General features: G+C 44.2%; 1 protein-coding gene across 1 annotated transcript in view; it reads left to right on the top strand.

Annotated features, from left to right (window-relative positions):
* Positions 1–8,441, top strand: part of WNT2 (Wnt family member 2) — a 40,938-nt gene extending 32,497 nt beyond the window's left edge. The window contains exon 5 of the mRNA XM_045032569.1: positions 8,212–8,441. Coding sequence (XP_044888504.1) covers positions 8,212–8,441 — 230 coding nt within the window. The remainder of the gene's footprint in view (positions 1–8,211) is intronic.
* Positions 8,442–15,609: the final 7,168 nt, after the last annotated feature.

Genomic DNA, 15,609 nt, shown 5'->3' on the forward strand with positions numbered 1-15,609 from the left:
CTGAAAGAACTCAAATGTGAAGTTGTGGAACTATTAACTATGGTTTGTAACCTGTCCTTTAAATCAGCTTCTGTACCCAATGACTGGAAGTTAGCTAACGTAACACCAATATTTTAAAAGGGCTCTAGAGGTGATCCCGGCAATTACAGACCGGTAAGTCTAACGTCGGTACCGGGCAAATTAGTCGAAACAATAGTTAAGAATAAAATTGTCAGACACATAGAAAAATATAAACTGTTGAGCAATAGTCAACATGGTTTCTGTAAAGGGAAATCATGTCTTACTAATCTATTAGAGTTCCTTGAAGGGGTCAACAAACATGTGGACAAGGGGGATCCGGTGGACATACTGTACATAGATTTCCAGAAAGCCTTTGACAAGGTCCCTCACCAAAGGCTCTTATGTAAATTAAGCTGTCATGGGATAAAAGGGAAGGTCCTTTCATGTATTGAGAACTGGTTAAAAGACAGGGAACAAAGGGTAGGAATTAATGGTAAATTCTCAGAATGGAGAGGGGTAACTAGTGGTGTTCCCCAAGGGTCAGTCCTCGGACCAATCCTATTCAAATTATTCATAAATGATCTGGAGAAAGGGGTAAACAGTGAGGTGGCAAAGTTTGCAGATGATACTAAACTGCTCAAGATAGTTAAGACCAAAGCAGACTGTGATGAACTTCAAAAAGATCTCACAAAACTAAGTGATTGGGCAACAAAATGGCAAATGAAATTTAATGTGGATAAATGTAAAGTAATGCACACTGGAAAAAATAACCCCAACTATACATACAACATGATGGGGGCTAATTTAGCTACAACAAGTCAGGAAAAAGATCTAGGAGTCATCGTGGATGTCCACGCAGTGTGCAGAGGCGAGTCAAAAAAGCCAACAGGATGTTAGGAATCATTAAAAAGGGGATAGAGAATAAGACTGAGAATATATTATTGCTCTTATATAAATCGATGGTACCCCCACATCTCGAATACTGCATACAGATGTGGTCTCCTCATCTAAAAAAAGATATACTGGCACTAGAAAAGGTTCAGAAAAGGGCAACTAAAATGATTAGGGGCTTGGAACGGGTCCCATATGAGGAGAAATTAAAAAGGCTAGGACTCTTCAGCTTGGAAAAGAGGAGACTAAGGGGGGTTATGATAGAGGTATATAAAATCATGAGTGATGTGGAGAAAGTGGATAAGGAAAAGTTATTTACTTATTCCCATAATGCAAGAGCTAGGGGTCACCAAATGAAATTAATAGGCAGCAGGTTTAAAACAAATACAAGGAAGTTCTTCTTCATGCAGCGCACAGTCAACTTGTGGAACTCCTTACCCGAGGAGGTTGTGAAGGCTAGGACTATAACAGCGTTTAAAAGAGAACTGGATAAATTCATGGTGGTTAAGTCCATTAATGGCTATTAGCCAGGATGGGTAAGGAATGGTGCCCCTAGCCTCTGTTTGTCAAAGGATGGAGATGGATGGCAGGAGAGAGCTCACTTGATCATTGCCTGTTAGGTCCACTCCCTCTGGGGCACCTGGCATTGGTCACTGTCAGTAGATAGGATACTGGGCTAGATAGACCTTTGTTCTGACCCGGTACGGCTGTTCTTATGTTATGTTCTAAATGCACAAATTCAGAATGGGAATAACTGGCTTGGAGGCAGCACTGCTGAGAAGGATCTGGGAGTTGTGGTGGATCACAACCTCAACATGACTCAGCAATGTGGTTGCAAAAAAAGCAAATGCAATTTTAGGTTGCATTAACAGAGACATAGCATGCATGTCACAGGAGGCGATAGCACTAGCTAGAGATAAAAAAGGGCAACAAGAAAATGTTCTGCAAATACCTTAAAAGCAAGAGGAAGACCAAGGACAGGGTAGGCCTGTTACTCAATGAGGGGGGAAAACAATAACAGAAAAAGTGGAAATGGCAGAAGTACTAAATTCAATAAGGCCAAATGCAAAGTACTCCACTTAAGGAGGAACAATCAGTTACACTCATACAAAATGGGAAATGACTGCCTAGGAAGGAGTATTGCAGAAAGGGATCTGGGGGTCATTGTGTATCACAAGCTAAATATGAGTCATCAGTGTAACACTGTTGCAAAAAAAATCAAACATCATTCTCAGCTGTATTAGCAGGCGTGTTGTAAACAAGATACGAGAAGTAATTCTTCCACTCTACTCTGTGTTAATTAGGCCTCAAGTATTGTGACCAGTTCTGGGCACTATATTTCAGGAAATATGTGGACAATTTGGAGAAAGTCCAGAGAAGAGCAACAAAAATGATTAAAGGCTAGAAAACATGACCTATGAGGGGAAATTGGAAAAATTGGGTTTGTTTTGTCTGGAGAAGAGAAGGCTGAGAGGGGACATGATAACAGTTTTCAAGTACATCAAAGGTACTTTACAAGGAGGAGGAAGAAAAAATGTTCTCCTTAACCTTTGAGGCTAGGACAAGAAGCAATGGGCTTAAATTGCAGATTGGGTGGTTTAGGTTGGACATTAGGAAAAATTTCCTAACACTCAGGATGGTTAAGCACTGGAATTGCCTAGGGAGGTTGTGGACTCTCCACCATTGGAGATTTTTAAAAGCAGATTAGACAAAGGGATGGTCTAGATAATACTTAGTCCTGCCATGAGTGCAGGAGACTGGATTAGATGACCTCTCGATGTCCTTTCCAGTCCTACGATTCTATGATTCTACCACTCTACTCGGTGCTGGTTAGCCTCAGCTGAAGTACTGTGTCCAATTTTGGTTACCAATGTGACCAAAGGATCCAGAGGCAAGCGACAAACATGATCAAAGGGATGGAATGCAAGCCATATGAGCAAAGGCTGAAGGAACTGGGTATGTTTGGATAAAAGGGAGTTGATGGGAGACATGAAAACAGTCTTCAAATACATGAAAGGCTGCCATAAAAAAGATGGAGAAAAGTTGCTCTCTTCATTAGAGATTTTCAAAGGGAGTCTGGATAGCCATCTGTCTTAGATGGTTTAAACACAAAATATCCTACATCTTGGAAGGGGGGTTAGACTAGATGACCCTTACAATACCTTCTACCCCATGATTTCATGATTCTATCTGTCCTGGGGTAAAATCCTGCCCCCATTGAAATCAACAGCAAAACTTCCAGTGAGGTCAGTGGGATCAGGATTTCATCCCTGGTATTTTGTTAAAAGCTGCCTTTAGCTGCCTGTGTCATTGCTCCAAGCATCTGGAAATCAGACAAAACCTTTCAAGTTCGAAATGAACCTATATCTAAGATAAAGAATATTGTTGTCCCCTTCCAAGAAAGTGCCTGCATCTGATCACAGCAATTCCTAATGAATAGGCCCTGACCTTATGTAAGGACTCATCTGAGGTCTTCCTTCTGTATCAAGGAAACTACCAACACAACCCTTTCTTTAGTCAAGTTCAAGAGACAAATCAAGGTGAACAGTTGCTTTGCTTGTTCCCATTGAAAGAATAATACCTGGCTGACAGCTGTGTGACTGTTTCACACTGTTTCCGGCTTGTTTCACACAAATCACATACAGCAAACAGAGCACAAAGCAACTGGAAACTCAATCCAAATCATGGTTGTTATAGATTAGTGTTCTAGACATGCTGCAGTCCATGGGCAAGACTTACTTCCCATCAGAAAGTTAAAACAGTACACAAAGCAAGGAATAGAACAGATGAGAGGGGATATAACAGGAATCAGGTTAAGTGTATGTGGAGTGGCAAGGAGGAATTCAAAACAAATTCTTAATACCAGGCATTAATCATATTGGCCACAGGCTTGTCCATACAAGGCTTCTGCCTGAGCAGAGACAAGAAACAGTATTGTGTTTATTCAGCCACTAGGTGTGAAGTGATCATCCTATACACTTGAACATGCCCAGAATCCCATAATATGCCTAGGACACAGTAGTGATCATCTGCACATTTTCTGGGAGGACAGACCAACTTAGAGTTTTGTTCCAGAGACAGGAAAATGTCCTGCTGAGAGCTAAGTAAAAATGGCTGCTCTCGCCTACTCACGGGACTCCCATCATGCATTGTGGAGGCCTGGCCAGAGGGAAGGTTGTGATGCTTCATGGGAACCCAGCCCGTAGGAGAGATTGGGGGCAGGAGGCAGCCCGGCAGCTCAGACACATACAATTTAATGTCAATCTGACCTAAAACAAAACATTTCCGTTCAGTTCAACAAATGAAAAAAATTTTTCAGGTTAACCCTGGAAAAATTAGAAAATAGAGAGTATTACAACATCCAGCTGAAATGTAGCCACTAGCCCTTTGACCAGGGTGCACTGTGGGAAAATTCTAGAGCTCTAAAGTGAATCCAGCCTATTCTCACCATTGGGGGAATGAAAGAGGCTCTCTGAGTCTTGCAAGAGGCATTTTCATGTTTCATAGAACTGTAAAATGTCTCCAGTGCCTTCCTATGCTTCTTAAAAAGCCTGGAAGTGGAAAGGAAGGTCCCACTTTAACCCATGTTGAGGACGGGTAAGAAGAGTTGTTTGTGTTTATATTGAATTTATTCTCAGGAGATTTCAGAGCACTTTATACAGGCTTTCTATCCCAGGCTTGAACCTGGGGCACTAGCGTCCACAGTGCAACTTGTAGACCTGAGTCAAACCAACCATATCCAAGACTCCCTAGTGCCTGCCTGAAATGTGGCCTTTGACCTTGATGCACTGTGGGAAAACTTGACTGTCCCCTGCATGTTACAGGGAGTTTGAACTGACCGCCAACGCATCCTGCCAAGCAGTCATTTTGGTCTCTGTGCTCCCAGCTACAGGCAAACTCGATGCTGCTTGTGACACTTGGTACAGCCGCTGATGTCCCCTATGAACTTCTGGATCAGGGCCACAAGCACAGACTGGTGAGATCACATAATCATGTGCACTTGGGATGAGCAGAAGTGGCTCCAAACTGTTTGCATGAAGAAAGCTACATTTCTGGAGCTTTGTGAGCAGCTTTTCCCAATCCTCTCTGAGGGCACCCAAGCCAGTCCAGAAGTGGGTTGTTACCATTGTCTGGAAGCTGCTACCCCAGACTGCTACAGGTCTGTTGCCAACCAGTTTGGTATTGGAAAGTTGACTGTGGGTAAAGTGGTGGATGTTTTGAGACAATCGGGTGTGTGCTTTGCCCCTAGGTTGTGAGCATAAAAGAATATTCCTGAAGTAATTGCTGGCTTTGAGCGAATGGGGTTTCTACACTGCCCCAGGGCCACTGATGCACATGCCCATAGTTTGCCCTCCTCAAGGAGCACATGAGTACATAAAGCGCAAAGGGCACTACTCCATTGTTTTGCAGGCACTAGTGGACCGCTAAGGCAGAGTTATGAATGTCAATGTGGACTGTAGAGGAATGTAGAGGAAATGTTCCCGATCCTAAGGTTTTTCGCTGATCGGGAGTCTACATTCCTGGACAGGCTGGGACACTATTCCCATCAGATGACATTGTCATAAACAGAGTTTCTGGCCCCACCGTTATTCTGGGGGCCCTGCGCACCTGCTTTTGCCTTGACTTATGAAACCATACTCTGATTTCAGAGGCCCTGGCAAAAGACTGTTTAATTACACTCTCGACAGGTGTAGAATTGTTATTGAATTTGCTTTTGGCAGATTGAAATCCTATTGGAGATATTTACAGACCCATTACGATGCCAATATCATCATTGCTGTCCATGTTACCGGGGCTTGCTGTACTCATCACCATTTTTGTGAAGCCAGAGGGGAGCCATTTCCCCCTGAATGGACCTGTGACAGTGAGGGGCTGCTGAATTGGTACACTCAGCTAGAGAGTGCAGCTACCACAGCTGGAGCTGGATGCACCTAGACAACAGAGGTCAGGGATGCTTTGTGTTCACACTTTATGGACTAGCATGGCCGCACAGAAGAGAGAGAATGTGCTTGTGGGGTGCGGTGGGATGTGGCTCATTGATTCTGGGGCTTTCGATGCTTGGGCACTATGGACCGTCTGGACTACCGCTAACTGAAATGGACTAGATTTGTGAATGGAAAATGTTTCCACCTCCTCCTTGCACAGTTCACTGTTCCCAGGCAGTTCGTTACAAAGTGGCGGACTTACAGGCATGGCACTGTAAGGTGATTATTTTTAGGAAACAGGAATGGCCCTAACAAAAATCTGTGCCTAGCCAGTAAAAATTAACTTTCAAGGCATTTTTACTCTGTGCATTTCCTGGTTACCATTTTGAACTCCATGTGGCGGGGGAAAGGTCAGAGGGAGAGCCAATCGCTGACATATAATTCACCATTAATGGATACACTCTGCGAGCAGGGGCTTCTAATAACGTTTGCATTGTTTCAGAGAACGGAAATCCCTCCCATTCCTATATTAATAAACATTAAAATGAAGCCAGAAACTTACTAGGCTCCAGGGCAGCTTCTGCCCCTTCTGTGTCTGCTGCAGGCTTCATGTCAGGCTGTTTCTCATGGGGGCATCAAGCAACTCCTCCGAGTACAGTCCCAGGATGTGCTGCTGCTGCTCCTGTAGTAAAGCCTCCTCGGGGACCAGTTTCACCAACAGAGTCACTTCACTGTCCTCACTCAGCGCCTACTGCTGGCTCCCATCAGTCCCTATGCTGGATTCTGGGGCTAGCAGGGCACCATCCTGGCTGACCAGGTGACTGTTGGCTCCGTGCTCAGCACAGTTCCCAGCACCCAGTCAAACTCCACATACAATGAACATAATGTCAGTGAGTTGCACAAGGTGCGTTTCTGGTCCCTGATTTTCTGGTGCTCTTGAGCGCCTTAATCTTCTTCCTGCATTGGTCACTGGTCTGGTAAATTTGCAAAGCTGCCAGCTTCTTTGCTATTTGCTAGTATGTGTGGCCATTCCTGATTCTCTTCCTGTCCACTGTTTTTCTGGCCTTCCACCAGAGATTCACCAAAATGAGGCTGTGCTCCTGTGACCATGAAGCAGCGTGCTTTGCAAACCCTTCTTCTCTTCAGTCTCCGTTGCAAACACAGGAGGCTCTCTGCTGGTGTGGTTGCAGCTTGGCAATCAGAAGACAATGGAAGTGCTAATGCTGACTCACTGAGCCTCTGCACTACACGAAGGAGGCTGGCTTCCATTTTCCCTGGAGTCGATTAGAGAGTTTTTGGGATAGAGGAGACGATGGAAGTTGGTCCCTGGGACTGTGGGATACTTTTGGCAGACTCCCGGGCCTGAGTTGGAGATCAGGGTTGTATCTACACTGCAAAAGCAATACAGCTCAAACCCTGTGTCATGTCTTGACTTGGGCTCGAATCCTCCACCGCCCCGTCAGGTTCCTAGGAGCCTAGGTCCAAGCCCAAGTCTGAGAGATTTGTGTGCAGTTGGAGGCTGGGGTTGAGTTCAAGTCTGGGTCCTGATTTACTTTGTAGTGTAGACATAGCCACAGATGTTTTAGGCCAGAGCAATTGTCCCAGGCCTTGGCTTGAGAGGCCAGCCCACTGGTGCCACCATCAGTAAGTGTGTACTGCTGGCTGGCTCCCCTGGCACTGGGTGCTTCTGTGCTGAAGTTTTGGTAGGAACTGCTTCTGCCTTTGCTGCTTGTTCCCTATACAGATAAGACACCACTGTTTAGGGTCTTCTGTTCATAGCCAGTCCACAGCTCCTTTGTAAGGCTTCTTTTCTCCCCTTTTACCCAGCAGCCACACACAGTGGCTCCCTTCTGGTCTCCAGGCTCTCACAGCGTTGAGCGTAGGTGCCTGGCTGCAGGTGGGTACCTGGCCAGGAGGGAGTACATATGCTTGGGTGAGTGGTGGTAGAATTAAAACAGCAGGGAGGCAGGGGACAGGTGAAGTAAGACACTGTAACACTAACAGAAATGAGCCAAATCTAGAACCACTGCCTCAGTTCCTGCCTCCTCCTCCCCTTACCCAAAGTGAGGTTTTGCAAAACCAAAGCTTCCCTATCTATAATTTGAATGCAATTTTCCATAGTATTTGCCCTTTCTGTTGCTTGAGATGGAGTTGCAAGTGGTCTGGTGCTGGAGAATCAGTCTGTCCCTGGTGCTCTCAACAAGCAAGAGGGAGAATGTGAAATTAATTGGCCTATCTTTCCACTTCCCATTCTGCAAAGAGAGACACATCTTGCTTTAATGGCCTCAAGTGCCTGGCTAATGGTTGTTTTGCTGACATATTCTCACATATTTTTTACCGTTCTTGAAAATACCCCACGTCCTTTCAATTGACGTTTAATGCATTTCCATTCTAGGCTCCCTCGGGACAGGTGGCCGGATTTGTAACCAAACCTCCCGCGGTATGGACAGCTGTGAGGTGATGTGCTGTGGAAGAGGTTATGACACTTCACGGATCAGCCAGATGACAAAATGCGAATGTAAATTCCACTGGTGCTGCGCTGTGCGCTGTCAAGACTGCCTGGAGGTGGTGGACGTACACACATGCAAAGCACCAAAAAGTGCTGGATGGATAGCTCGAACATGACTATGTGGGGAGACTGGCATTCAAATGCTGAACCTTTCAGTTTCATGCAGGGAGTATGTCTAGGGCATTTGCTACCTTTTTTCAAGTTTCACCTCCATTTCAGTGCAGAGAAATTGCTAAATAATTAATATAAATTATGTTGTAGCCAATTTATATTTTTGAGGTTGTAATATTTTTGTGGCTTTGCTCTTGGTGTTTGGAAACAGTGAAACTTTTAAGTCACCGTTTTTTAAATGCAACACATAATTCGCCTGTGGAAATCACTGCCACAAGATGTTACCAAGGCCACGGTTCAGAAAGAGGTGAGACATTCATATGAATAAGAATGTCCACTGTTGCCTTATATAGGATGAGATTTGTTAAAGCTTCCTTCAAGCCATATAATCCTGGCCCCAGTCAGGCACAGCACGATGGAGTGGATGGACCATTGTTCTGATCCAGTATAGCAATTCTCGTGTAACGGAACCTCTGAGTCCAGTGTGGAGTAAAGGTGTTCTAGAAGTAACTTTCTCCATCTCCTGTCAAATGATAGGGCTGCCCTCTTGTGGATTGCATGGGGCCAGTTCTGCCTTTGCGTGCCCGTTTGCAGTCCCACGGATGTCAACATGCTGCACATTTAAACTACAGGCCATGATGGAAAGCGAAGGAAATTGCAACCAATTGCATTCACTCATGGTATTTCCTCTTAAAGAGTCAGAGCAAGTCTTTTAGTTACATTTGCACAGAATTCTCAATTTAAAATCTACCTTAAATTTATTAATGTGAATCGCTGATATTTTCCCCCTGCAAGTCGCAGTGTAATTAAATGGAAGGAGGACATTTATTTCTCAGACCCGTTGTTAACTAGCTTTATCTGAGCAGATGTATCGGACTTAGAAATTAGTTGTTCACCTCCCTTTGGAAAAGGGACATGAAATATCTTGGGCATAAATATGTTTTTAATTTTAATTTTTTACTAACTGGGTAAATGTGAAAACACCTGCAGCAAGCCTGTGTAAAACAGAAGCAGCTTGTCTCATTATTAATATTCTCCTGCTTCTCACATGAGTGGAACATGAACAATCTTGCCTAGTGGTTGGAGTCATGCCCAGTGGTCAAAGCAGGAGGCAAACCCCAAACAGGAACTGGAGCCAAGCATCACAGCTGGCGCTGAGGGGCCAGAGAATCAGAGCTGGCGGTCTGGGGGTATATCTACGTTACAATGAAAAACCGACAGCATCGATTCTCAGAACCCAGGTCAATTAACTCAGGTTCAGGGAGGGCAGGCTACAAGGGAAAAAATTGCAGTTTAGCTGTTCAGGCTCAGGCTGGAGTCCAGGCTCGGAGACCGTATGAGAGTGGTGGGTTTGAGAACCCATCCTCCAGCCCCAACCCAAATGTCTATGCCGTAATTTTTAGCCCTGCAGCCTGAGCCAGTTGACCCGGCCCATCCGTGAGTCTTTTCTTACCATGTAGAAGTGCCCTCAGGCTAGATGCCCCTGAGAGTGATAGAGTCAGAGCTGGCGTCAGAGGCCAGGTTATCTGGCCTGAAGCATGGCTGGACCAAGGCTGGAGTTATCACAGCCATGGGCAAAGACTTTGAGCAGCCAACTGCACTGCTGCTACTGTGCCTAAGAGCTGGTCTGCTGTCTCTTCCAACAAATCAGGCAGCGTAGCCAAGCTGTTACAGACCAGCTGTGCTCATTGGTTGCCCGAAGACTGGCTCTGCTGCAGGCCCTGATTCCTGACACGGCTTTCATTGCAGCCGAATCTATTAATAACTTTCATTAAATATAGTTAAAGGGATACTCTCAGCTCTGACTGCTGTCCGCCACCCACACCCCCACTCCCGGAATCAGTTTTTCTGAAAACATGTCCTGCAGAGTTGGATATTAGTAAAGTGTACATTGGCCCTATGTGGGTGACTTTAGGTCCAGCATGGCCTGGTCTTGGTTCAGCACAGAACAATGGATTTCTGGGGGATGTAGACCCCAGAGGGTGCCTAGCAATTGTAGATACAATGGGGCAGAGTGCCAGAGAACGTAAGGAACAGCTTTCCCTGAGAAAAAGAGAGACCACAGAATAAGGCGAGACCTGAAGTGGGGCTCTCTGCCAAGAGAGATAGGGAATGACTATGTAAAGGGCCTGTGAAAAAAGACTAGATAAAGGGGCCTGTGAAGAGGCAGGAAGCCCAGAGAGAAGATTCAAACTAAACTAAACTAAAAACTATATATACATAAGCTAAGAAACAGCAGGAGTTCAGGGCCAGGTAACAAAAATGGTTCCATGTGAAAAAAGACTGAGGCTGGTTTCATTGCCAAAGGAGAGAAATGTAAGTAGGGACATGGTAGAGCCATGACATTATGCAAACAGTAAAAAGAAGATGTACCTCTCCTCCCCTTGTGTGTGCGTCACTCTAGGGCTTAGGCGGGGTATGTGGGGTGTCTGGACACACAGAGGGATGTAGCCGTGTGCATGCCCAGAGGCAAAAACCTAAGTGCCGGAGGAACTTTTACCCTGAAAACATAGGTGCTGAGTGAGTTTAGGCACCTAGAGGGTTCGGCAGAAGCCAAGCAGAAGTTTTGTGGATTGCAATAGTGCCTTAAAAATTTAATTTAAGCGTTTAAACCTGCGTGTTAGGTGCCCACGTATCGTTGTGGCTCCAGGCCATAGTGCTTTAAAACATTAATTTAATTAAGCCTTACAGCTTTCCTATGAGGTAGGTGAGTAGTATTGTATCTTTTCCAAGATGGAGAAGCTGAAGCCTTGACCGCCCCCTTTGTTTACTTATGTTCAGGACAAGAAAGAAGGAATGGCGAGTCTAGCCACAATAGCTCCCTCCAATAGACTTTACGACCCTGTATGATCACATCAGCTAGCATATTACCACATCGCTGAATGATGAGCAAAACAACAGTCTCACTCTGCTAGTCGCAATAAGACATTTTCCCCAGGGGGGAAAAGATTGGATTTTGCTACATAGGGGATGTGTGGCTGCTGAGTCAGCCAACTGTTTGACTACATTGTCAGGGTATTTACATGAAAAACAGCTCACACTGAGTTTCTTCTGGCAGTAGCATGTTACTGCCTCTTCCTCCAGGAAAGAGCTCTTCAAAGCATTTGCCCTTTTCGGTGGGGGAAGGGTACTGGTGACACAAACGTTGCTGAGCGAGGCATTTCATTGACAGCTGTTTAATTAAAAAAGCAATAGCGAGTTCAGACAGATGAGCGATTTGGATGACATCAGTTGTCTCCATTATGACCTTCAAGATCAGTCAGCTTGAAGCAGAGCCCCAGAAGTGCAAATGCTGCACAGCAGCCACATTGCACCACAAACATTAAATAAATAAATCAATACGCAGCATACGTGTTTCATTTGCAGTTTTGGCTCCTTGGTTTGTTGCCTTGACACCTGGGGTTAAAGCAGAGGGATGGGGAAGAGCTGGACTCTGGATTCAGCCATTTGAGGTAGGCCATCATGAACAGATTTCAAGTGAGGGAAATGAAACCATCCCTGAGGGTATGGAACAGATTTAGCTTCATGTTCATTCATGAAGAAGAACCAGGTGTCCCAAGACAGACATTTTAATTTCTGAAAAATCTGCTAGAAAATATGTCAGATTGTGCAAAAGGTCACGAGGGTTTGATTTAATTATTTAAAATACGCAGCCTATGCTCTAGGAAAAATACCTATTCTGCTGAAGCATGGAATATCAGGTGCTGCTAGCCAACAGCTATCTGAGACCCTTCTGGACATGCAAATATTTTGGAACTATTTTCTAAAAAACAAACACAACCTCCCCCTCCCACTAGAATTATATGGGCATGGCTTTGTTTCATGAAAAGCCTCAACAAAGGGCATCAATGTCTCTTAACTGGGTGAGGAGGAAGAGCGGCCTTTAACAAGGGACAGAGTTATTTTACATGGCAGGTAAATGGTTGTACGCTGCTCTGCATCCATGGTATTCCTGCTCCTTCCCTGCAAGTGGCAGCAGCCATTTCAATAGCTCATTTCTTTCACTCAGGTCATGCACGTCTTCTTCAATGCTTAGCCGGTCGGACAGAGCGAATGGTCGCCATCTGGTCCATTCCTGTGCAGACGCAAGGGCTTGACGGTGCCAAGAGTCCAACAGCAGAACAGATTTGATGCACCCATGTAATAGGGGGTCTGTCTCTGCACCACCTCCAGCCCTCGGTTGATGGAATTTTATCCCGGCTGTTACAAGTCACCCAGAGAATGGCATTCGCTGGCACATCTTGCGGCATTCTGGCAACATGTCCAAAAAGCATAATATACTATCTGTGGCCTATTGGCCCAGTAGTCTGGAAACTGGAGTGACCATAAACCTCTCGGTTATGAATGACGTGGTTTCCCTTTATGCCCAATATACAATGTTGGCATTTTGTGTGGACAGCCTCCAGCTTTGCCCAGTCCGAGTGGCATCATGTCCATTTTCACAATCGTATGGCAGTAGAGAGAGGCTACAGCTCGAATAGATCCTGAACTTGGCTGTCCTGTGGAGATTATGTTGATTCCATATTCTTTGTAAATGAGCCATGTCAGATGCTGCTATTCACTGGCTCATCGCTTTTAGCACTTCTGGCTGTCAAATGAAAAAAAATCAGTCAACGTGCTAATAACTTCACCTGTAGTATCAGCCCCCCCGCACTCTCACACACACACACACACACACACACACACTCTCACCGATCACGACACACACACTCTCTCTCTCACACACAGCCAGATGTAAGCAGGTTTTCAGCGCTCTTTAAAGTAGCTCCCATTAAAAGTAACAGCAGTCATGCTAGTGTAGTAAGGCTGATGTCTGACATTTCTGGTCACCCAGGCGCTGAGTGCTGCAACTCTCAGAAAGCCCTGATATGATGCCCTTTAAAAAGGTAATAATTGGAGATATACCAATTGCCTAGAACTGTGGTCATCCAGGCTGCTTCCCCCCCACCTTACTGAGGCAGGATTACATCCCAGAGGGGGCTGCAATTGATAAATAATAAAGTGGGTCTCATGTAGTGAGTCGAGCACATTGGGATCCTACTGGATGAAAGCTGTTGTATGGCATTATCATTATTCATGAAAGTATATGGTTGTGTTGGACTATAGAAGTCACTGCTGTAGAGGGACATCACAGGAAATACTATGCCTGGATTTCACTGCATAATTATTTATTATCATGCAAACTAAGATTTCGCTACAAAGACTCAAATCTCATTGAGGCCTATGGCTGAATTTTTTCCACATGTACAACAGGCTAAGTTCCTTATAGGGGATATACCCCCTCAGGCAATAGGTGATGGTCACAGATGGAGCCAGAAAAGCTAGGCTTCATATATGAGTCCAGTCCTATGTGTTCCTATATTTGTCTAGTTCAAATGATGGACTTGTGTTCTGCTATAGTTCAGATCTGAAAAAAAAACTGTGTTGCATGGGCAGTGACCACAATCATTTGTTTTGGAGGCTGGTTTACACCACCAGATTAAATGCCTCTTCCTTAACAATGGGTTACGATGTGAGAGCTTCCCACCTTTCACTGCTGCTTTATTAAAGAAATGAAGCCAACTGTGTTTCAAGCTGTCTCCTCCACTATTTTGGTTGTGTCCTTCTATATTATGTTTGGTCCCCTTGGAAGGTGACAAGCTGGAAGGAAATTGAGAGTTGCCTGCCACAGCATCAATTGCAGCACATATGGTCATCCCTAGGGAAGCCTCGCGCTGCAATTCTGCCTTCACTACAAATTTCTTTTCCTTGTCAGTTTCTGTCAAAATGTTAAACTTTCAATACAGTGGTTGAGTTGTGTGGCTAACTCCTCCCACTGCCTTTGTAGTTCAGTTTCTTAGGCTTCTGTAATGCTAGCGTAGCGCCTACTACTCCCATTGCAACACCATGATGGCATCCCTGGACCTTGGCACTGAAATCATTTCCCCATCAGCACACACAGAGGAATGGGACAGAAATTAAATCCCTAGAAATCTTAATTTCATAGTGGGCTTGACCCAACTCTCATTGAAGTTGATGGGAGCTTTGTCATTAATTTCAATGTAAGCAGAATCAGGCCCCGTGTTATTACTAAGGAACAATATTCTAAATGGAAGGCAATGTGTTAGCAAAGGAAAAATGTGTTTGTCTGCTTTTTGTTTATGCTGTAGATAGATAAAGAAGGCCTCAATGTTGTTTTCATTTTTATGTTTCTACATGGGAAAATCACAAGGCCAAAAAAAGTGATTTTTTCCTGTCCTTAATAATCAGTTGTAGTGAATAATAGAGATGGGCAGTGATTTTTATGCAGACTATTTAAAAAGCTGTATGGTGGTGTGGGTTGTTGTTGTTTTTATTAACACCTCTTAACTCAAATGCCCAAAACCAATTACAAGAAAAGATGCCCTTATTAAAGGGATTAACACTGAACCCTTCAAGCAGAATTGTCAAAACTCAAGCTCTACTTCTGGGACGCTCAACACATTCTCCAGACCCAGAGACTGCCAGACTCAACAATCTTGATATTGTTAGGCAGTTTCTCCCATTTTGTCATTTCAAAATGATGTTACATTTAATTTATAGTGAGTTAAAACAATAAAAAGCTGCTTTTAAGAGTAGAATCCAATCCTATTAATGCTGTGTCTGAGAAAGAAGCATGCCTAAATATCTTGAGGCGACAAAAATATTAAGCCATAGGCATCTTATTCAATAAAAAACTATTCAGACATTAACATCAGAACCAGTTTCCTAATTTCCAGAATGAGCATCTCTGTGTTAAGCCAGGTTGTCAGAAAAGCCTTCTGTCATCATAATCAAAGGACCTGTACGGCTTTTGATCTGCGTAAGCTTAACTTCACAAGAAAAAATGTCAGTGGCAGAAAAGGCTAAAATGACAGTCTCAGCCCTAAACAAAAGAAACTCCTTTTATCACCTTGAGTAGCATTAGCAATGTCTAGAGGTATAATACAATAAAAATTTTTTGGATAATATCCATTGCTCATTACTGGTTGTATGGGATGTGAATGTTAAAATATACTAGCAACAGAACCCTATAAAGACATTTTTTGGGTAGCCTAAAATTTCTCAGTTGAAGGGAAGACTCAAATGCTTTTGAAGACTTTAATATTTGCCTGAAAAGGCTTAGCACTGCTAATAATTGACACTAGAATTTACTGTTTTATGGTGCATTTCATT

Source organism: Mauremys mutica, chromosome 1, assembly GCF_020497125.1.
Source record: "Mauremys mutica isolate MM-2020 ecotype Southern chromosome 1, ASM2049712v1, whole genome shotgun sequence".
Classification (NCBI taxonomy): domain Eukaryota; kingdom Metazoa; phylum Chordata; order Testudines; family Geoemydidae; genus Mauremys; species Mauremys mutica.